The sequence below is a fragment of the Eufriesea mexicana genome, unplaced genomic scaffold (genome assembly GCF_001483705.2).
Source record: "Eufriesea mexicana isolate 0111107269 unplaced genomic scaffold, ASM148370v2 scaffold76, whole genome shotgun sequence".
In the NCBI taxonomy this organism is placed as follows: Eukaryota; Metazoa; Arthropoda; class Insecta; order Hymenoptera; family Apidae; genus Eufriesea; species Eufriesea mexicana.
The window spans coordinates 2,594,260-2,619,333 of record NW_016908289.1 but is presented as its reverse complement, the minus strand read 5'-3'; the positions used below and the strand labels follow the sequence as shown (position 1 = coordinate 2,619,333).

The following is a 25,074-nucleotide window of genomic DNA, read 5'->3' as shown; positions in this document are numbered from 1 at the left end:
GTACTTTTATATTTTTCTTCTTTCTTTTTTTCGAAAATCGTCGCTAACTTGTCACGATAAACTTGGCCGAAGAGGCTTTGGATGCCTCCGAGGTGTATTTCGAGCGAAGGGTGAATGGATTTGAATTAATCAAAGTCACAGTTGTGAAAGTTAGCATCCCTTCAAAGCAGATTCCTAGGGTGAAAGTGCTGGAAAAAAAGAAAGATAACCGAATTTCTGAATTATTGAAATTGAGTTTGTACTTTGTATCGATGATAATTTACCATTTTGCGTGACATTAATTTGCATAGCCTGCTATTAGATCCACTGCAGAAACTTTTACCTAACCTCCAAATTATTTCGAAGCAACCTAAATTTATCTTGATATACAGGGTGTCTCAGTAACGGTAGTATAACCGGGAAGGGGGTGATTCCACGTGAAAAAGCAAATCGAAAATAAAGAATAAAATTTTTTCATTGGAAGCTTCGCTATGGAGAAAATCGACTTTGATATACTCATGGTCGATCCTTCTTAGCCAAAGTTAAGTGCACGCGCACTCGGTGCATATTCAAAATCGATTTTCTCGACAACGAAGCTGCGAATGAAAAAATTTTATTCTTTATTCCCGATTTGTTCTTCAGCGTAGAATCACCCCCTCATCGGTCGTACCACCGATGCTGATGTATCGGTACATACATCTAAGCCATAGCAAGTAAGTACTACCGTTGCTAGGACACCCTGTATATATCCAATGTCACCCACCCGCAAAATCCCCTTCAACTTTTCCTCACCCACGAAATACCCGAAAAACTGCACAGTAAGTAATCCGAACCACGACAGGATAAATCTTCCTAACCTAACCCAGAGCGAGAAACGGGTTTGAAGAGCAAGGGTCAGGGGGACACGCATCGCTTTTCTCACCGGATGCGAGGACGCGTCCAGGTAACCCAATTCAAATTCGCGTAGGACCAATAAAGGACGACAACAGGAAATGTGGTAGTGTAGCGATGCACAACGTGTACTGACTTGCAAAAACCTTGTTCGCAGGTTCCGTGTGGTCCACAATCGAGGCCACAGCTTGGTTGTGAACAGTCCACACCGGTCCAGTGTCCCTCGCAGATGCAGCTTCCGGATTCGAGGTCGTACGTGCCGTGGTCTGAGCAACGAGGCAGACATTGGTATACCTGCTGGTCGACCTGGTTGCACCTTTCACCTTGCCAGCCTGCTTTGCAGTAGCATTTGCCAGCAACGCAGGCCCCATGGCCACTGCAGTTGGGATCGGGACAATCAGCTGAAATTTAATATTAATACATTCCTTATTTTAGGTTATATATTATATCTGTAACAATTACAATAATTTATGCTTATCAAATTATGTAAAGGGGACAAATATTTGTATATACAGGAAGAAATCTGCAAAATTTAGTAGAATATGTATATTAATTAATAAAATTGAATTCTACTTTTTCAAAGGAAAATATTTGGTAATATGTAGAGAGAAAGAAAGACACATGAAATTTGGTGGAATTTATAAAAATAATTAAAAAATTCCCACTTCTTCCAGTTTTAAATGTTGTCAATTAGTTTACTATTTTATGTTAGATGTAAGGGTAAAATTGGTGAAATTCATCCAATTCTGAGAGTTGCGAGACAATTCTATATATTCAGGGTGTAAAAGTCTTAAATTCTTGAACTTAACCTAACTAAACCTAACGACAGATAATATCATAGCAAATCGTCAGTATTATTGACAAACTTAACCAAACTATCGTACATAACAACTATCTCCAATTTTTACCAACGAGCTCTTGCTGGTATGAATACACTTAACATTATTTTTAAGAACACAAGGAGTCTTTCGGAAGAAGGTCGCGGAGGAGGTAGTCGTCGGTGATTGCGCCCTAGGCACCAACGAATGGGCCAACTTTTTAAATTATAGCATCGGAACAATTGCATTATTCCTGCGGATCCCAGCTGCCCCGGGGAAATTATGAAACTTAATTCCAAAGCGTCCCGGCGATGCGTTGTACGCCACCATTCGCTTCATGTGCTACGGGACTGCTTGTGCGCCATCTCTCGGCAGTATTTGCTAACCAATATAGGAGTAATGTTTACCGTTATACGCCGGTATTCTTATACCGAACGAGTCGATGAAATTTACATCAGAAAGCACTAAAATATTTTTAAGAGAATTATATTAATTACGAATATGATACAAACTTATTCATTTTATAATAAATCACTCTACATTATAATTTATTAGGAAAATATTGCAAATAAAAACTTTCCTGCTTAGATAAAGAAAGTTTAGGTTTCCTTCTTTAGGTAATAATTGTATATCCTCCTCTGCAGGTATAACATTACGTCGTATTACAGGAAATTGGAACACGCAGTATAAATGACTTTTGTATGAAGTGACAATCGACATTATTATCAAGGACCCATAGAATTATGCAATCGTGTAAAAAGGCCTATGTTGAAATTATACGACACGTACCTTTTTTACCCATAGAACCTCCAGTTTGAAGGGTAAAACTACTCTAGAAACTTTCGCCCTCCAACTGTTTTCGAAACTGATATTAATATGAACGCTTAAAATATTCACACTTTGCTAATGAAATATACCAGAAAAGGCTGCAAGTGTTCTTCAGATCCTATTAACAACATCATCAAAAGTTATTAGCGATTAATCATCAAATTATTCGAAATTTAATTCGTAAAAGCGAAATCATTGAACAATTACTACATTATAGGTTATACCGAGGTTGTAGAAAGTTGTGGAACTAACTAGACATGGATACCATAAAATGGAGTAAGAACAAAAATACTGAAAAATCGCAGAAAAAGCCACAGATGATTCAGAAATAAAATATTTACAGCCAGGTAACCACGGTTTCGGTAAAAATCGTTCTGTCTGTATGAAGTTCTAAAAAATTCAAAATCGTATTTTCGTATTACAAACTTACTTCGAGTTTTAGCTAGCTAATGATCAAACAAATGTATCCTCAATTCCAGTAGACTTTAATGCGAAAGGAATACCCCATCGTTCGTTGAAGAATGATTGGGAAAGAGGCGTTACGACGAAACTGTGGGAGTGTCAGAGACAAAGCGTTCCTCTTCCCGCGAATAATTTCCCCATTCGTTCCAACAACGTCATTTTTCCGAACCGGCTTCCGCGAAATGGCTCTAACAAAGAACACATTCCAGGCGTTTAACTCAAATTTTATTCCTTCCTGAAATATAAGCGCACAAATTTAAAAGGTACGTACGTGATATAACAAATACAACGAAAATATAACAAAAGATGTGTAAGATAAAACAAAAACCCATTCGCTTCACTCCTTTAAAAGCTTTCTCGAACTCTGAAAATTTAGAATGAACGATTGCTATCCTACTGAGTCGTGATAATATACCAAGCAGTTGATGCTCGCCACAGCTTTCAAGATCAGTTACTTTTTCTAACAATTACGAAGGAATTATACTAATTTTTATTTTTATTTTAGTTAACAACGTTTAAAACGAATGTAGAGAGATATCGATTTTAGGTTAACCGATAAAACCGCTCGTTTGCAAGTTTGTAATCTATTCCAAGGAACTCGTTGAGGAAAGATGTATAATGTAAACACGAATGCAAATACTGAGTCGGTAAACGCAATACGTTTAATTCGGTGTGACAGGAGATAGATTTTCTCGACCTACCATACACAATCTATAGGATAGACTACTCTCCCCACTTAATGAGTTCACACATTTCAAGGAGAATTAAAACGACCATGAAATAGCATGAAACTAATTGTCTGGTTGAATTGTCGCGATGGTTGACCCATATATAAATTCAACCGGAGAACGTGCATTAATTATAGGTTATACTCAGAGACATACGGTATATACGCGCCTGGCGGACGAGGGAACGTGCATTACTAATACCTTGAATCTGCCTGGATAGAGGTACGGTAGAGGGCAGGACGTACGGTTGAATTATGGGGAAATTAATGGCGGCGTGACAAATATGAAGAAACAACATCCGACGCAGAAATAGAAGTCGAGAGGTAAACGTTTTCCTGCGAGCAGCTCGCGTTTCCGCTGCTCGTTTTTAACGCTAAAATATGACGGGACGTGGCGCGCATGCGTGCACACGCTTTGAGTACAATGTCGCCGTTAATGAACTCAAAAGTTGGATCATCTGTCGCGTTTTAAGGGTACATTTAAATTCCGTGTTCCATCATGTTTCTTTTTCCTTCGTTTGCTGCTTGACTCGTCCTTCTTTTATTATTTATAGACGTGCATTAGGGGATTTTTGAGCATCGATGTTAAAAATCTGCAAATGAGTATGAATCTTTTCTAAAATTCTTTTCCGTTACAGATTCCTTTCAAAAAACAAGATTCAATTCCGGATCCAGATTTCACTTCCACCTCTAAAGGTCTATTATCACTAGGAAACGTGCCGTCATGTCTTCATCTAGAACTTCTCATTCACTAATTACCTCAACCAAGGGAAGTGTAATCATTTCATTATGAAATCAGAGTAAGTATTTTGTGTTGTAGTTAAAATTATGTTTAAATTTTTGTTTTCCAATATATCTGGTTGAAATATCTAGAACATATTAAGTGACAATTAGATGTTTATCTAAACATGCTTTTGACTTACGTTCATCACAGAAGGCGCCTTTCCAACCAGGATTACAAACACACGATCCTCTAACGCACTGTCCATGTTGATTGCAATCAGGAACTTGGCAGTCTCCTAACGGTATATCACATTCGGCACCTTTCCAGCCATCTTCGCAGTGACACATACCTCCACCATATTGTCCATGAGATGAGCACAGTACGGGGCACACGCTCTTGCTGCAATCTGCACCCTAAAATTTTCATCGATTCTATTATCTTCTATTTCTCTTCTCCCTATCATAAATATGATCGACGAGTGCCGTTAGCAGCACCATTTCGCGATCTAATCGCTTCGATCGCTACGTAATTCTTCCCAAATCGCTACATGAACGAGGTTGATGGATAAATTGAATCGTTACAGTGATTTGATACGATTGTGTGCAAGATTTGTGGTAGCAGATCTTGAGAATCGTGGTTTCGGCGATTTAAAGAGTGTTATTCTTTAGAATTATTGTCGGTTGGAATTGCAGTATGGCTTTCTGGAATTATTTATTGAGGTTATGTATGACCGAGGATTCTCATTCTTATGAGTTCCAAATCAACGTGTATAAATTTTTTCCTTTCTGTAATTTTCAGGTTAAAGTTTGCGAACTTATATTCATAGTATATAAAGTAAGGTTTTCCTCTTTTTAGTTCTATTAATGGTATCCCAAACATTTTATTGCAGTTATTTATTGTAATTTTTGTTTGTATGCATCATTATAAACATTCAGTACTACAGGAAGCGAAGATATCCTGCTATTCATTTATATTATGAATTCTTAGTACTGTAGATGGAGCCACATGTTCCTTTGAAATGCCATACGCCGTTGCAAGAGCAATTTATTATATTAATTTTACAGTTTGTAGTTTGTAATCAATTAATGCAACATTAACGTAAGTATCGTCATATATTTATCTAGCTGAAGCGTATATTCTACGTGTCCACTTGATCCCGATTAAAGTGACCCCACCTTGCCTGTTATATCACAGGTATTTCACCTCATCAGTCGAGGACTAACAAGGGGAGCGAAATAATGTACAGGTCAACGATTTGACTCAAATTTAGTACATAGTACACATCATATATTATAAGAGACTATATCGAACGTACAAAGTACACAATTTGAAATTTCATAAAAGCAATATTTGATGTCAAAGCAACCCAAATATATTTGATAATACAATTTATGAATGAAGAAAGAAAACCCATCAATTTGTTTTGAGTGCACCAAAAACAAAATTTGATACAAACGATGTTGGTATGGCAACAAATAAAATGAATACTTCTCCAATTATATGGTAGGTGCATCTATAAAATCGCTCATCTCTTTTATCCCACATCTTCAGTAGCATTCAATTTGTTGCCAAATTTTGTGTAATTCCAGTAAGTCCATCGCCCAACCATTTCTTGCTCCTCGTATCAACTTAACCTCTCAAGAAACCCGAGGATACGCACCTGATACCCATCTATGCAGTCGCACTTTCCAAGATAACATGATCCTCTTCCAGAGCAGTCGTTAGGGCAAGTAGTCGATACACCTTCGGCTTCGGTCACAACCAGAGTAACCTTGTATGACTGCAACTCATCGTTATACACCGACAAAAACCAACGTCCAGTATCCAGATACTGAAGTAAGCTAACGTTCACCATCATCGGTTCTACAATCGTTCTCTTGATCAGCACGTGTTGGTATGAGCGATTGTCACTAGATCGAGCCTCTGTTGCAGCTGTTTTCATGAAACTGACCGCCTCCGAACTTGTATCTCTTTTCAGCCTATGATCTACTCTACCACCTTTCACGAACTCCACAAAATCGTATTGTGTGACACTTGGAGCGACATTTCGTCTTCCGTAGACAGCGAAGTTCGCACCCCAGGGTAGAGTAAGGTTCAATCGGATAAAGGCGGGTTGCTTGTTTCGGAACTCGGTGTTCCAGAAATGGTATGGCAGGATCACGGCCGAGTGGGCCACGTTGTACGCCTGCAACTCGAGCACTGCCGGCCATTGCTGTGCGGATTGCTGAATCTGAGGATCGCTCTGTTGGTCGCCGGCGCTATCCGACGCACTCGAGTGCTCTGCTGTACTCGTCGGCAGCGACTCTGTGTAGTAAAAAGAACTTGTTTATCTATTGTGCTTATTTTTCGTCCTTCGTAATTATATTTTACAGAAAAATTTTGTTTTCTTATAGGTTATGTAGGCCTATTTGCAGATATTAATATTGAAATGAATCTACGAATAAAGCAGGACTATAGTACGTTCGATATAACTAATAATTTATATCTTTAGATTCCGAAGTTTTAAATTATCTTTAAAAATTTGAAAATCATTATCCTAATCGGTGAAAATAATTACTACATCTATCTATAGTTTATGACAAATGAACGTGATATTTTTATGATAAAAGGTAATCAAATTTTCGATGAGTTTATATATTTTCACGAGTAAATTAGCTGTTCTATAATACTAATACGATTGCAAACTTCCTATGAATTCATCAGGTGCTTCAAATTTATCTAGAAACCCAAATTTTATTAACACGTGCAAATGCTTTTAAAGCTCTCGTAACTCGTGTTTCAATATCACTCTTTTAATGGCAATTGAGATCTCGCAATTGCGCAGTATGTTAAAAAATGATGTTACATTTACATTCTTAAGTATATAATCTAATACCTACACATTTTTAACCAAATTTGCACATGTAACGTTATTCATGGGTGAAGTTAGATATCGAAGTTAAATATCACAGAAAATCATGGAAATTTCTCCAATAACCTCAAAAATATGCATACACGCACACTTTTAAGGAACTAGTGTCTACAAACTTGTATCACATGCACAAAAGCATGTTGAGCTGAGTGAAAATACTTAATTTCATATCAAATTTCATATTTCCCGCCAATTTTTGTAAAAAATGTTTGCTACGGTATTTAATCTCACAGACTTGCGACAAATATTCCAATGGCGTAACTCGACGAATATAGCTACATATCAGAACCGATATTATTCTCGCTGTGGCCATTGTATAGTTATATACGAGACGGCCGATATCAGGCCAGGGGAAGCCATTCGAACGTAGCAGACGCCTCCCAAAAGCAATTACCGTGAGACGTCGTACGCCGGAGTATTTACATCATGCATAGTGGATGCAAATTGATACCGCTCGATATTTACCTTCGGTGGGTATTTGCGTTGATATCGGGTCGTGAACGTGCGCGTTCTCATGAGTGACAGCCTTCACGTCTTGGACCACCACGCATTTCGTGCTGTCTATCGGCCGCATGGAGCTCACTGCTGAAAAGAAAACAGAGTTTCCCCTTTAGCCATTAAACAGTCTATGCCTCACAGCGATATGTTAATAATGTGCACGTCATTTCTGTTTTGGCGTAGATTTTTTCCTACTCGATCGTGCTCGCATCACATTTAAATTACTTCTGCAGTAATTTTGTGATATACAGTCGTTCATAAATGATCAGCGTCCAAATACAATATAAGGGACCTTATATTTTCGTCAATTTATGCAACTAAAATAAAAAGCAACGAATTATGTCATATTTTATATTTATCTATTTAAACAAAATTTATTTTCTTGCCAATTTTTAGACTTTAGATACACATTCGTCGTTCCTTTGAGAACACTCGATATTGCAAAGAATGGCACACTTACGAGAATCTCTGAATTGCTCGCTTACCGCGATATTACATCGTAAGGGAGTTTAGGGCGCTACCTGCCGGCCAGTTTTCTTTATAAAACATATATACGCTCCACACATATACACGGTACGCTTCGTCCGTGCAACAAAGGCCCACGCAATCAGCTTGTTATAGTCTTAATGTAGGTAGCCGCCACTTCGGACAAAATACCACCGTAACGCGACTCTTTTATTGCGCTAGGAATCAGGAACAGGGCTTTGGTCGAACGTCCCGCGGTGCCCTAATGGCTTCATAAATTCGAACAATCGCTTTCGAATTACGATGGGACACTAGATTTTCCCGTCACGGCATCTAGCGGTAACTTTTCAAGACAGCGATTCGAATGACAAAGACCGCGCCTCTGTTTCAGCGTTTAATGCGCGCGCCGGTAATTGGTCGCTAAACATGGCGGAACCGGCTGTTTGCGAATGGAACGTGTGTGTTTTATCGTGCGGATATAAACATATTACGAAGTTTCAACGTACGATATTTCCCGAATTTCCTTTCCTATGCTTGACAGTAGGTATGTGAAAATACAGATTTTAATTCTTAAATGCTGGATCACTAATATTATTATGTATTGTTATATAGGTTATGAAATGCTGAGGTTAAAATTGTGGAATGGGCAAACAATTCTTTGCACAAAAATCAATTAAAGTATTCATTAATGTTAATTTCATAATTATTGTGCGCGATTTTATGTACAAAATGCATCGACTAAAGTTTAATCATTGTTGTAATCACCTGAATTTTTGTTATAAAACTAAGACAACACACAGGTATATACAACGTGTTAAAAGTTTTAACTGGAAATTATGGAAATATGTATATATATATCATACAATTTGACGGTGAAGTAAACATAAATTATCCTTAAGTACTATTTCTCACTTTAAATAGCGATAATTTTAGTTACAAACGACTGTCGTTTAGGTTGACAACGCACGATCTTCATTACAACACCGCCAACGTGTTTGTGGCAACATTCTACAAATACAGTTTCAGAAACCGATATTGTTTATGTGCAACTCGACATTAATGGGGTTGTAAAAGAAGTAGGCCACTCGATACTCTTTCATGGAGGTCTATATATGTACACAACTTATTTATGAACGAAACATTAGCTTGAGATTGAATAGAGAACGTAAATTTTTGCGGAAAAAGTTGAAACTACTGGGATAATTGCATTATAACTCCTCCAATTAAAATGTTCACTAGTGGAAATGTTAAAAAATTTAATTAGATGTAGAAAATGTGACAAAAGTTTAGCGATCTCTTTTATTATATTTTTTTACTTTTCTTTTTTATTACAGATGTACCTGTAAAAGAATGTGAAATGAATTACGAAGAGGAAAATGCATTTTTTATCAGTATTTCTTCATAGAAAAGAACTCGTCGAGATTTTATTAATTTAATACTAACACTATATATGAAAACTACACTTTTGGGATATTATCACACACGTATAATTCTACACAAAATTTGAGCCAAATTGGTGACCCGAATTTCAGGTATTCTCTCGTAGATACCCTAGTACGTACTATAGTATCATAAACCTAATTCCAGGGGAATCTCTCTAATTTGTCAAAGTGATATTTCTTCAAAGGATTTTCACAAATTAATCTTCCGCATTCTAAATACGGTAATTGTACGTAATGTTAGATATACTGTAACACAATGAATTAAAAATATTGGATTTTAGATTTTAAATTAATATCACACAAAGGATTTCTTTCGCTGTGCTCTACTTTCCTCAGTGAAATCATATGATGGTTACTCGATTAATCGGATTCTAATCCACTGCTAAATAATTAAGTATAGATTTCTGTATTTACATAAAAATACCGCATAAGGTAAGCAACAAATGTAATTATGATAAACCTATTTTCATGTGATGAACACAGATAGCGCTAGGTGCTTGTCTCAAGTTTTAACGCCCTATCTTCCATTTATATTAATGTCCTCCTGACAATAAAAGCGTAGATCGATTAAATTTAAAACGGCACAATGAATCTCACAATAAAATCCTTATCCACAGCCAAGAATTATCATGGCTGAATTAATTCTCTATCCCGGTGGTCGCGTCCACTCGCAGCGAATTAATTACGCGGGTTAACGAGACTTTTTAAAAGCGAACACCCCCACCCTTCTTCTCTTCTTCTCCCCACCACTCGCAATACAACGTGTCTAACGACCTCTTGGCTTATCTATACGTCTCGTTGCTTTCGAGCTCTCGGTTAATTGAATTCACGCATTACCATCTTTCGAACGAACTTACAAATAGAGAACCGCGTCCTGATGATCGATATTTTACTATTCATCTATCCGCTTCCTTTTCTTTCTAGATCCCCCTTTTTCGATGCGCTCCTATGATTTATCGCGCATACCTTATTGCATGCGCAATAATATTCGCGTGCAAGGGTCACGTGGTTCGCAGTGGCGAGAACTATCCAATCGTAAGCGAGGTCGCTGTCATACCGACGGAAACGGTAATTTGTGTGTCGGGTAATATTTTCTTTTCCGCGTCATCCGCCTGGATTCATGGGCCGGCAAATAGAATTCCCACATGCGTGACATTGCAGCAGTGTGTTCCATTAGCGAGTCGACGATTGATATGTATATTTGTTGGATCGTCCTTTGATTGCGATCTGCTAACGAATCTGTCTGTATCGAACTAAAAATTATTCGTTTTTATAGGTTATCATTTGATGCCAGTTCTTCTTTACGTTCATTTCTTGGATACAGTACAATTGGTTGTCAGTTTATTTTCCGATATTGGATAATACACCAATCGATTATTATTTGTAAGTAACAATTACGATTTAAATAACTATAAAAGATAATTTCCTAACCTCATTTTCTTCTATCTTCTCTTTTTCTTTTAAGATATAAAATCTTGAGGATCCAGGATACTCTGTAATTTATTTATTACTGCAAACTTGTACTCAACAATTCCTACTGTTATTAATCACGCAGCTGACAAATAATATTCTAACAACAGAAATACGAAACTATTATTCTCAATCAAAATTCTATATCGACTTTATCGTATAACCAACGATCAATGCAGCCTTTTCAAAAAAAAAAAAAAAAAAAAAAACTCCAAAAAAAGGGAATCCAAGGACCAAGCGTACAACTCCAATTACGACTTTGATTCCACGCGTCAGCGGTGACAGATAAATTACCATCCGTGCATGGAAAAGCACGCATGCGACCTCTATCTCGGTGGTACGTGTGCGCGCGCACGGAAATCGACTGACGCAGCCTGCAGATACCGTGCCCTGCGAAATAACTGGAAAAGAAGCAGCGTCCCCGCGAGATCGACGCTGCTCGTTATGTAACTATCGTTGGAAATTGAGTTGCAGTGAACTGTGAACTGACCTTATTTTGCGAGCATCAGGAGCAATCGCGGCGTCGTTTTCGTTCTCGTTCTACGTCGATCGCCAATCACCGCTTCTACGTGCTTTACGTGTGTTACGCGAGCTCCTGTTCCGCGTGCATACGTACGAGAGCGTACACGACCACGACAGAAACACGGTACAGGTGTGGTTTCAGATTAAAGCAAGTACATGCGAAGGACATGTTCGGTGAATTTTATCGTATCTTACAATGAATAGATTGAAATTTCAAATAGCGAAATAGGAATAAGACGTACAATTTGGAGGTTAGGATTCTTCTGTATAACATATCAGAACGTATATCAAGGTGATTAATTTTCCGCAATTTTTAAATAGCTATTATACGCTTTTAACTACAGAGTATGGTATCAAATTGTTGAACACAAACGCATTAAAAGCGAAACTCCACGAGATGGCGGAGAGACAGTGAACTTTCATCATCAAAATCGCCGGAAATTTGAAATGGGTTGAAGGATGAAACACGCCCCCTTTCCTTCCCGCCGCCAGCTCTGTTCTAGCACCTTGATTCACCCCTTGATTCGAGACAGGGAAAAGGTGAAGTCGGCTGAGAACGACAGGCAACTCGATCGACAAGAGCAAAGGAACAACTTTTTCAATTATATTCCCTCGGATCGATAGAGCGATTCATTCCCGAGAATGATTCCCGGATTATCGAAGGATTATCCGTTCTTCCATGCCCACCTTATGCTTCCGCTTTCTTTCCGTGCGTTTTAATGAAATGTTTACCATCGATCCGCGTATCGTTCTTCCTAATCCACCGATACTAGTATAATACGTTTTTCCGTCAATATTACCAACAAAATTAAGTCACTAGATTCCTAGAATTCTCATTCTCTATGAAAGTTAAACTAAATTTCAAAGTTTGGAAAATTTTTACAGAAAAAATAATGTAAAATTTAATTTATTCTCGCTTAATTTAATTTACTCATTAATCTACTAATCAATACTTTTCAATAATTTTGTAATTACATTTTCAGGTTAGGGTAACCTAGGGTAACAGAGAATGGTACTACATTTCTTCCTAAAAATGAGAATAAGTACAGAAATTACATAAAATTTGTATTTACGTTTTTATGTCAAACTATTATCACTAAGTTCTGGTCCATATTTTTAATGCATACCAAAATTTCAACTCCTCATAGACCATTACTGATAATACACTGGAATGGAAGAATCCATTCCATGGAGACATCGTACGCCATTAAACGACACTCACGATCACCAAATATCTGATGTGGTCGTTCCTACGGTCAAAACATAAAGTATTTTTCTCTCCACTGATTTTACGACTATGCTATATTCGACATCACGGACTGTACATCCAATATGGACTATGGATATAAACTGAAGTTATAGAAGTTACATTGGCAAAGCAGTACGTTAAGTCAAATATTTTAGATCGCCTTTCTTCTTGTATTATACCATGTTATTTAGAGGAGTCCAGATGCTATTATCTCACAAAAATCAGTTAAAATCGAAGCAGGACAATTCAGATCCTTATCCCGTGAGCTCGTCGATTAATTCAATCCAAAGATGCTGAAATTCCACCGGTAAATTCTTGCAGACACGAAATTCTTTCGGGGTCGTAATGCCGGCAGCGTCGAAAAGCGGAGTTTGCCAAGTAAACTTTACCGTTGAATCTAACTAATTGATCTCGAAAAAAGCTTCCTATTCTTCTCTCCTCCGCAACTTCAGGCCATCGTTGCGAATACCATCTACATAGATGTGATTTAATTTTCAGGCATCCTGCCGGGACAACGATAGAGCGGTCCCCTTTCTAATTTATTAAATGGAAAGGTATACGTGGATGTTCGTATACACAAAGGTACACGTTGTGACGCTTAACCACACGTTAATACCTCAGGGGGATAAATCTGGAGCACGAAACCGGGGAAAAAATATCGTATAAATATAAGTTGCTTAGCAGATAACTTTTTCCTCCTTGTCTTTCTCGTTTATTAACACATGGTAAATTAGAGAAAGTGCTTCGAGAATTTTTACATTACTGTACATGTACACAACTTATTTATGGACGAAACATTAGCTTGAAATTGAACAGAGGACATAAATTTTAGCGGAAGAAGTTAAAACTACCGGTATAATTGCATTAGAACTCCTCCAATTAAAATGTTCACTGGTGCAAATGTTAAAAATTGTAATTAGATGTAGAAAGTGTGGCGAAAGTTTAGCGATATTTTTCATTTTATTTTTTTTACTTTTTTCATTACAAATGTACCTGCTAAAGCATGTGAAACGAATTATAAAGAGTAAAATATACCTTGCTCTGGTATTTCTTCATAGAAAAGAAATTCGTCGAGATTGTATTCATTTAATACTTTTCTTCTCGCATTTATTAATACACAATAAATTACAGAAAGTGCTTCGACAATTTTTGTAATACGTTGCAATGTTCATCAAGTTCGTGTTTGTTGAAATATTCCGTGGATCGGATTTGAATAATTTTATCGTACGTATAAAATGTTAACTCGCAGTAACGAAAATTTCATCGTGTTATTTTCAAAATGTTGAAATTTCCAGAAAAATTTTTACAATTTTCCACCAGCTTCTACAATAATGACTTATTGAAGGAGAATAATGAGTTAAGAATTTTCATATCATTTTTATGTTATGTTAGAACTTGGTGTATTCCCCTATTTGTCATAATTTGAGGTTATGCGTGCAAATTTGATGACGTCGTAAATGAGTTACTGAAGCAACGTGTTTAAAATGTATATTCAAGATTCCGCCATTTTGAAGTTGTTATCTTACTCGGAAAAAGAGTATCTTCCTTCTAGTTATCTAACCCATCTTTAAAGAATTCTACGGTTATCTAACCTATCTTTTAAAGAACTCTGCGGTTAACTAATTGGTTAGCTTTCCAAAAAATTCTCGCGATCCGGTATTTAAAATTATACTCGTCGTATAAACAATGTTCCTTCGAGAATATCCTGTATTGCATTTTTCCTTGCAAGTTCACGTACATCCGCAGCGATAACTCCAAGAATCTGCAGAAATCAAAACATTCGCCGCGTTTGACGGAAGAAAAATGGCGGCAGCGAAGAGGCGATTCGTTTCCTCCTCGAACACCGTGTCTTCCATGAAACGCCTCGATTCCTCGTTCACGGTTTCGTGGAAAGGAACAGGGGCAAAAATTCGTTCGCGATTATTAATAGCCAACGATTCGAGCGGTTGTGGCATCAACAACAAATATATCGAGCACGACGGAGTAAAGAGGGCGATATTTAAAGTCGCGAGTCGAAAAACCTGAGCTGTTTCGATCAATTGATAGCCCTCTCCTTCCTCCCGCCCCTCTCTCTTATTGCTTGTCTACGGAAATTATTAAGCTGGTGCATTAGACATGTCATTTTCTCAGATGAAACTTCTTGGTCGAAATTATGATACTCGCTTTGTATAATTATTTTCTGATCCTTTAGTATTTATGGTTAATTTTGAGTAATTAATAGTGTTATTAACGGTGTGCTAATTTGATGAATTTGGTCTATTTATATATGCGAGATATTCGCACTAATAGTTCATATAATTTTCGGAAAGTCATTTCTGACAATGAAGTCGATAACCAAAGTTGTGTGTAATGTATAGTACGTAATATGTAATAGTATATAATATAAATTATGCACTAAAGCATTCGAATGTATAGGTTCGAAATGAAATGTATATATGATATACGTTTATATGATAAGGAAAAGTTTAGTATAAATATGAACCACGGTGGCGCTAGTGTGTTAGAGCTGTGATAACGGTATAAGATGGATTTTTGTGCGCTTTAATTTACCATGTATACTTCGCTTGTTAAAGTGTTCGTTAAAATATGTTTGTTAAATTAAGCTGAGTAGGATACACCGAAAAGAATGCATCTAATGTCAGTAAGTCACCAAGATATACGAAATTCGTTTCAGGAAACACGTGAAGAATTCTCAACGACACTGGCCAGTCAGAAAAATCCTGAACCGTCTGGAAGACTAGGAAGAAGCAGAGAGAACTAGGGGCGAGGAAAGGGACTGAGAGAAAGGGAAAAGCAGAGGTGTGGGTGTAGAAGAGGGTAGTTTGGATGCAGTAGCAAACAGGCAGATTGGATTCCCGACTCGATTTACCGGAATGCAGAAATAACAGCTGGCGAGGTCTCCTCGAGGCCGATCCGGCTTTGCAATCTTCTCCTCTTTTCTTTCTTCCGCTTTTCAGACACGCGAGAGGAAGGGACATGAGGCGTCGGAAGAGGAGGAAGAATGCAGACGGTAGATTCGAGGGACAGTCCAGTCCAAGGGTGACTCGAGGATGTTTTATATACAGGGTGTCACATTTAAATGTCCCCTACGAAATTTCGCTGCCTTTTTACAATTTTCCAGAAGATTAGGTTGAACGAAAGTTTAGTCATATCTAAATATGCACAATTTTCATATATTAAACTTTCTTTATCGATATTCTTGTGTGCTATAGAGATGCTATCTCTTTCCTAAGTAATTGGTATTGGAATTAGAGTAAGACGAAGAATTATCCTTTAAAATATTTCAATTTTGTCCATCAAAAAAGTAACATTGTCTGTGTAAACTCATTCTGTAATTTATTTCGAAACGTTCATACTAGTGTTTCGCAATGTACATCTATTGCTAAAGGTATGTCACCTGGTAGCAAGTTACGAGGTCCTACCATCCTTAATTCAAGTGGTTGCTCGTGATCGTGTTGCACTGGTCCAAATTTGCCTACCCTTCGGTTCCCGATGTTAGCCATATAGTGGTACGTCCAATCCAGCACTACAAACCTAACCTACTCATTAACATAGACCAGATAACCTATGCTCATTCGACGCCCAATTCCCGTAATCCCAACGAATAAAACGATTGATTGTTGAAAAAAATATTTCTATAATATTCTACTTATCTGCATACACTTTAATCGAGATTATCCTAGGCATATTTATAAAAAAAGACACTAAGATACTACGATAGAAATTTTTCAGATAAAATTTGACAAAAATCTATTATAGAGAACTTTTGATTTGAATTTACCGCCAATATTCACTAAGTAAGTAACTTCGACAATGTTCGGATAGGTTCGTAAGTAGCAACATCAATCATTGGTCAGACAAGTCACGGTACACATGTGCTCGTGATTATGAAAGTGGTCTAAGTTACTTATATTTGCTTCTGAAATATTAAAAGCTTCGGCCTTTAAATACGTCATAAATTATAAAATTAATTGCGATAAGGCTAAACACTCAATCTAACGATTCAATTTTCACTGTTTTGTAGAAAATAAATATATTTTATCCTAATATAAATGAATGCAACACGAAATAAATAATAAAATCGTTTCTCTTAAGTCGATGACTTGAACCACTTTCGTAATTATAGGCACATATACCGAAACATAACCTATAATTCGTAAATTTCCATGACTGATCCAAATTTGACACGGTAAGTTATCTTCCACGAATTTTATTTTTCCCCGACAACATAACCAAGCCGTACGACGAAACCAACACACTTTTACTAGCAACTGTATACGCGACGGGAACAATGGGACGTATCTCTACCCTTGCTTCCTTCTTTCCCACGAAATCCCCTTTATTCCGTCCGCCTTCGGAAAGATAAACCGTAATTCCAGCACAACGGAGACCTTGACCGCCAGAGCTTCGGATTCAGGGATTTGTCGGCTTGGACCGAATGCAAAAACGCAATTCCGTCAGTCTACCGCATCACCGCCGGAGGGAGCCAGTGTTTCGCGCTGATAACGGGCAGGCGTTAATTTCTCTAGTCGGTTTCCGGCTTTCGTCATCCCCTCTTTCGGCCTGCGATGCAATTTTCGTGTAACAGCGCCGGCTAAGCTACTCCTCCCTGGATTCTTACCGCTACGCCCTCTGCCGCTCTTTGATCTCACGTTTCTTACGTCTCCTCCAGACTACCGTGCAGAATAGTTAATCAGCGGGTGAGCTGGGAGGAACGTGGGTTGGAAGTTGTGAAAGTTTTATTGCCAAGTGCTTGCGAGGTAGCTTTCAAGTGTTGAGAGTGCGTGTTGTAGGTCAGTTTTAGAATGTGTGGTTTCTAGAGTGTCAGAGGTTAGGTTGGTTCCGAGTGGGAAACATTTAATCCTGTAAATTCTTTTTAAAGATGTACATTTCACGTAGGTTATCGAAACTGGAGTAAACCGGAATATCTTTAGTGCTATAGAGGAAAAATATTTCTTTTTCGAAAAAATATTTCGAAAAAGAAACCTAGTTCACATTCCGCGTTAAATATGTAAAATCGAAGTTTCGAATTAAGATAAAGTTAAAATTATATTTTCAAATAAAATATACATAAATAATCTGCTGGTGATAAAATACTAGGATGCACACAATTGACATACCAATTTATAACTGCTATTGTTGAATAAATGAAATACTAAGAAAGTCGAAATTCAAAATAAATTTCACTAAAATAAAAAACTCGTCAGTTCGTCACTTTTGTGACTAGTCACAAAATTTACAATAAACACTATCGAGGTATAGAAAGAGGCAAAAATAAGATCTTAACTGTGTACTCTACATTGCACCATCGTAAGGACGAAACGCTCAAGCCGGTCCCATTTGAGGTTAATGCCCATCGTGGAATAGAGGGATTTTCTTTGAATCGACCTCATAAGCTCCCGAAGATCCTAAATTTATTGCCAGTAAAACCCGATACGAATCGTCTGTACATTTCAAAGGAGCAGTTATGGTGGCAGACATCTTATTAAAGAATAAGGAGGCAGCGCCATCTTCTAATCGCAATTAAAAACTGTACAATTAACTAACTTAATTTATTTCATATTAATTCAATTCCTGATGTAAAATTAAAAATTCTCCTAATTAATAATAATAATAAAGAAGGTGGTAATAATAAAAATCTAATATTATTTATTCGAGGAAAAAATATATCGGAAAAACCTAATATTAATAGAATTAATCAATTCCCAAATTCAGCAATTAAAAAGAAAATGATTAAAAAAGCATATCTTGTGACTATTAATGTTATTTCAAAACTATTATACTGTTCTATCGTTCCTATTCTATATTTACATTCATAACCTAAAAACGAGTGAAAGCAACATTAACGTTTCAAAGTTAACGGGAAATCTTTTCACCGATCGATAATACTAAAACAGAATTCTCCATCTTCCAATTTCCCTAGCCATCAAAATCGAATCGATATCACGAGCGTTCCTCGCATGATCGATTCTCGCGTGACCGTTCAAACTCGCCCTTTACACACTCCCCAACGAACGACGGGGCAGAGAGCACAGTGTTTCTCCAGGCTGATCATTATTGGCCGGAAACGCGGACCACACTGTCGAAGCGCTTCCTCGCCATCGGTCGACAATATTTTCACCTCTCCCCCAACCGGATGGAGGCAACCGCCGCTTGCTACTAAACGAACCATTGCGCTAGTAATGTTTACCACGCGGCTCCGCGCACTTCCTATCGAAGATCCGGACTTCCGTCGTTAAACGGTATTTAATTTGCGGGTGTGCGTACCGCGGGAGAACATCTACGCTCACCGGCAGATCTAGCTTTCCCCTCTGCCCGCTAGATGTCACCGCCGCTACCTAAAGCAGCGCTATATCCCCGCTATTTACCTCCGCAGACGCTCGTGCATCTCACAGCGATGACATTTGCTGAAATATTTTCGTGATGAGGAAAAACGGAAGAGGAAGCCTTTGTTATTGGTGTTCAAGTATCTCGCAGTTTAGCCGTTATGATAAAATCGGCTGATGAAAGGAAACGGAAGAAAGAGGTTAGGATAGTCGAGAGAGTTTTGAAGGTTAGGAATTGAAATTTTTATGGAACGTTTGTATCGAGGGGAAATAAATGAAACTTTGCTTTCATCGTAGACGAGGAATAATGGTATCGTTGAGAATATTATATATGTTTGATTTTTATCGGTAAAAAAGGAAGTTTGGTATTTTACTTATCGTAAAGATGTAATTATAATTCCTTGTTTAAACGAAGAGGTTACTTTTCAGGTTCACGCTGAATATATAATAAACGTGAAAATGAAAGAGAAGAGGGAATGAAAGAACTTGTCCAGAAGCAACTAAATATTCCATAATTTGATGTTCCTGGGTAAAATTTAATGGAAAAAATTCTGATTCCGATGAATGTTTAATAAAGATGGAAAGACAAGAAAGAAAGGGGGTAGGAAAAAAGAAAATCGCTATTAAAAGTGACACATTCACAGTTGAATATTTCATGGCTTCATTCCTGAGTGAAATTCTGCACATAAAGAATTCCTCCATTATGAACTATACAAAGTATCATTAAAATTTTCCACTATAAAGAAAATAACGTGTCAATATTAAATATTTCATAATGAAATAGTTGAAATTTGATATGAATAAGAAACAAAAGGTGCCCGGAATATATTATAAATTAATGGAACACGTTTTTCATAAAAAAATCCCAACACCACGCACTTTGATGTTAAATATTTCACATCTTTCTGGCCAAAAATTTAATGTCAACGGCAAAAGAGAAAACAAAAGAAGAAATATTCTCGCCGGCAAGCGAAAAAAAGAGAACTCGATTTTCACCGGCTAATGGTTGATTTTAACTGAAACATCCCGTTAAAAAAGGGAACCAATAGCTTTACCGAATGATCCACGGCCAGCCGAGTTTTATTGAAATATTATGTTAAAAAAGAGGCGCGCCGTTTAACGACACAGGCCTGATAAATACATTTCACGATGAATGGGGAAAGGGAACGGAATAGTTAGAAAGCAGGAAGCGCAGTGAAAAATTTCGATCCCCATGCGTGTTGCGTTAACGGTACGAAACAAGCGATATGGGGGAGCAGGTGAAATGCTAGATGAATTTTAATTTTAGCTCCATTACTGCTCGTTCATAAAACGCTGCCGATGTCGTTGTCCAACAGCGCGTGCAAATTCGAAGAGGGAACACATTTGCGACCTGATTGATCTTCATTGGGATAATAAACCATGAAATTTCGTACCAATGGAACTAGCATATCAAATCCTTCTCATCACATAATAAATCTGCCAGTGATGCGAAGGTACGAGAGATACAATGATTACTAAACGTCTTAACGCTAGAACTACCAACCTTTAATAGGTATCTAACTATAACGTGCACAGACTATAGTAATTTCAGCGGTATGATGAATATGAGTGAATATATCGATTACAGTTTTTGCTTAACCCCTTGATTACGGTGGGCGCCTATGGACGCTTAGAAATTTTGCGTTTGTGACACAGAGGGCGCCTATAGGTGCTCGACGTAGTTAGGCTTTTTGACACGGAGGACGCTTGTTTTCACAAAAATGGCGCATATCGTAACTGAATTCCTACCGTATGGTACGGTCGCTGTGTATCAAAATCTGCCGTAGGCAAAGGGTTAATATAAGTTGATACCAATTTTATTCTTAAAGCAGGTGTATGTGTTCGGTGACTGCAAAAAGGAAAATTGTGGGACCAGTCATTTTCACTGGATTGGTAGTTCTAGTGTTAACCCCTTACACTGGAGAGGCGCCCTTCAGTCGTCATTTGATAAATTTCGAAGCTCGATATTAACTAATATATCAAATTTAAAATAATGTAACAGTGTGCGAGGTAACGAAATTAAATAATTCTACGTGTTAATTATTATACGATTTGTTATTTACTGCTCAAAAAATATCATCAGCTTTATAGCAGAAAATTTTTCAACTCCTACCCTTCTTTAGCCAAAAAATCGTCGAGTACAAAGGGTTTAAATTATTATTCCAATATTTGTTTCTTTTTTTAAATTGCACAGAATCTCTTAGGAAAAATGAATTTCGAATATTGAGACTAGAAAGTGGACATACAAAAGCCCAATCAGGCACTCGTTCAGTGCTATCGACGATACACCACAGACCCACGCGGGACGATTTTCATCAAATCGAAATCGGATGAACATGACAAACTCGGCATTTCCGTTTGCAGGGAGATTATATATTGCAAGTTAGGCAAATCGAAGTCCAGGTGAATTTCGACCGTGCATCTCGTCTCCCTAACCAAATCTGCAACTTGATAATGAGTTATTGTAGCGTGAACTGCGGATTAATGGGCAGAAGGATTTTCCAAGCGGAGTGGCGATAAATTCACGGAGGCCAGCGTAAATAAGAGCCAGCTACTGGCCGATCGACGGACCTACTCATACATAATAGATGAATTAACTGTATTTTGATTCCCGCGCAGACAGCCCTTTGATCGCGACCGTTTTCGCGTCACCGCGAACCGCACTGGCGAATTTCTCAACACACTCGCTCATCGATTAACCACAACCCAAATTCGAGTCCTCTGGATTTCTGAAAACCTGTGATATACCTACTGCCGAAGCGGAATTACAAAAGCTGAGAGAGGGACTATGGTATTCTGACATTTTTCACTTATGTTAACAGCATCGAGGTTGAGTGGCTTGGTCGGGTAACACTGACTGCGACGTTGGTCATATATGACCGGCCATAGTTCTCCTGTGGCGCCACAGTGATCGAGCGCTTGAACTACTTAAACTACATTGAACAACATTGAATGAAAATTGACAGTTAGTGCATATTGATTATAACCGCTAATTAGAAGATACTTTGAAGTAAGAAATGCTCCATTGAACAATTAAAAATTTGTATTAGAACGTAAAAAATATTAAAACAAATTTTGCATCTAGCGGTTGCACTCCCGTGGCGTCCTGAGGGAAACATGTAATTTCGGCGTGGCAGTCAAAGGAGTTAATGCCTTTAACGTCACGCTTGGATTAATGGTAATTTATACTAGTTATAAAACAGGATAAAGGTGTGTATACATATAGGAATAACAAGTGCAAGAATTAGTGCAAAGAAACCCTTGGACCTATCTAGCTGGCGACGAGCAATAAACGGCAACCTAGGGTTCAGAACGAATGTTTAGAATGACGTCTAAAGTGCCCATGGAAGGACGAGTGACCGCGTGCAAGGATCGGATGAACGAGATATTTATGACTCTATGGAATGCAAGTGAAGAGCGAAAGGTAACTAAATGTTTAGGGTACGTGACCCACCGAGAGCAAGGCTATGGGAAATGCATGATTGAGAAAGAAAGCTCGAGTATGAAAGAAGACAGTGCAAAGTTAACCCCTTGCACTATTTTCACGAGTCTGACACGTGATGAAAATTTTAGGCCAAACTCGAATATCACGAGTGAGGCTCGTTGTTTAATTTCATGCCAAACGTGGATATCACGAGTGTGACTCGTTATCGACGTTTCAGGCCAAACATGAATATCTCTAATGAGTCTCTTTTGCTCGTAATAAAGATATATTGAAATTAAATAACATCTTTATTCCTAGTATTCGCCAATCAAAGTATATGCCTACGTTTATGATAGTTATAAAACAGGATAAAGCTGTGTATGCATGATTCAGTCTAATGACTAGAGCTTTTTAAATTTTTGGAATCTTTTGAATTTGAAATTACTCAATGTTTAAGGAAATTTAATATTATACAACTTATCAACCGTTCCAATTATCGTGGTTCTTGTTATATTCTACTCTCACTCTTCTGAATCTCACTCTCACCACGTCAATTTTCAGGCCAGACAGGGAAAGGAAGACCCAAGAGACAACGCTTCTTAAAATTCACGAGACGTCCTCGTAAAACTTATTAGTCGATTGAATATTCTACGTTGTATTGCGTTTACTTACTGGCAAAGTAAGCCAGCATCGCTGTCAGCGCAACAGCAAGGAGGATCAGTGCGATTGAGAAACACTTCCAGGAGCATTTGTGCTGGCACCGTTTGTCGATGTGAAAACGTGACGGCGAATACGGTGAATAATGCGGCACCGCTGCAGCCCGAAGTGGAAATCCTGGCATTACCATGGCTTGACCTTGAGCGCCCACTGTGTCTGTGCCACCATTTCCAGCGGCTGCCCCCAAACCACCACCTAGAGAGCCAACTGTCACCTGCTGCTGCGGTGGCGGAAGCCTGTAACACGAGCAAAGAAGAACCATGGTCATTATTTCTCAAATTGACATTGCTAATGTATCGAATACATTACTTAATGTATTACTTAATTACTTAACCCTTTTGTCGTAGTAAAATTAAATAGTAAAGTAAACTCTACATCCTAGCGGATGCGGGGGTGATCCCTGCATTTTGTCTTTTGTCTCCTGTTTTCTGGAGACATCCTGTGACCTGAGTGGCCCCAAACTGGCCAGTTCTAACCGTTCGCCCGTTCAATAAATTGATCCCTGCATTTTGTCTTTTGTCTCCTGTTTTCTGGAGACATCCTGTGACCTGAGTGGCCCCTAACTGGCCAGTTCTAACCGTCCGCCCGATCTATACTAATCGTCGAGTGCAAAGAATTAATGTATTCAATACATTCCTTCCAAAAGCACTGTACACACTGTCATTCTAATTGATTCTGAGACGAAGATAACGCGTGCACAGTAGATCCGAGTGATTAAAAAATACTAGATATAGAGTCTGGCAGTGTGACTGTAATTTCAGAGCTACAAATTGGCACGAAAATTTAATATAACAGTTCTTGTCAAAAATTTAACATAACTTTAATACAACAGTTGCAGGAAAAATTAGTGGAACTTAATTGCGAAGTCCATAACGAAAGGTGCAGGATTTTTAAAACAAATGTTATATTAGCTCACTATTGAATTCATTGCTAAATCAAAAACTTAACCACTTCGCTTTTCAGCCAATCCAATCCTTTTGACCGTCAACAACCTTCATTCGACATCAAACACACCGTGCAGAAGCAAACGAAGAACCCACACACTGTGTCCATCCAAGGAAGAAAAAGGACATCCAGTGGAGAAAAGGAGAAGAAATAAAAACGCGCTCACAGGGCATATGGCATGGAGACAGCGCGTAAAAATCGCTCCTATTAACCTAGACGCGGTTGTATGGCGTGTCAAGCACGCTTTCGGCGAGGCCACCTCATCGGGGTGACACCTTAAAGCCTAGCCCTGTATTATAGCCCTGTCGAACCTACGTCAAGGATTTTATTTTCATCACCAGCGATATTTATCTTCATCCCCCTATCGAGAGCTGGCCCTCGCGCGCTAGATGAAAAGGGCAACGTCGAAACAGGGATTTAATACGGTACCATGGATAAGTACAGGGAGATCCAGTGACGATGGACAACGTACAACGTCGAGAGATCTGTAACTATTTTAATTTTCTCATCCGTGTAAGTAGATCCACGTAATCGATTTAAATTATCGGTTACTTCATCGGATCATCCTAAACTGTTTATTGATTCATTTTTTACAGTATGATCATAAGGGAGAAACATCTAGAGTAACGACAGCTTTCGTCACGATGATTTGGGT

The 25,074-nt window shown here is 38.1% G+C and overlaps 1 protein-coding gene across 1 annotated transcript in view; it reads right to left on the bottom strand.

Annotated features, from left to right (window-relative positions):
• The window catches only part of Ten-a (Teneurin-a transmembrane protein), a 137,545-nt gene that overhangs the window by 26,372 nt on the left and 86,099 nt on the right, over positions 1–25,074 (bottom strand). Inside the window, exons 2-6 of the mRNA XM_017910654.1 lie at positions 23,430–23,710; positions 7,806–7,925; positions 6,090–6,733; positions 4,629–4,842; positions 1,007–1,271 (exon numbers count right to left, since the gene is read on the bottom strand). Coding sequence (XP_017766143.1) covers positions 1,007–1,271; positions 4,629–4,842; positions 6,090–6,733; positions 7,806–7,925; positions 23,430–23,710 — 1,524 coding nt within the window. The remainder of the gene's footprint in view (positions 1–1,006; positions 1,272–4,628; positions 4,843–6,089; positions 6,734–7,805; positions 7,926–23,429; positions 23,711–25,074) is intronic.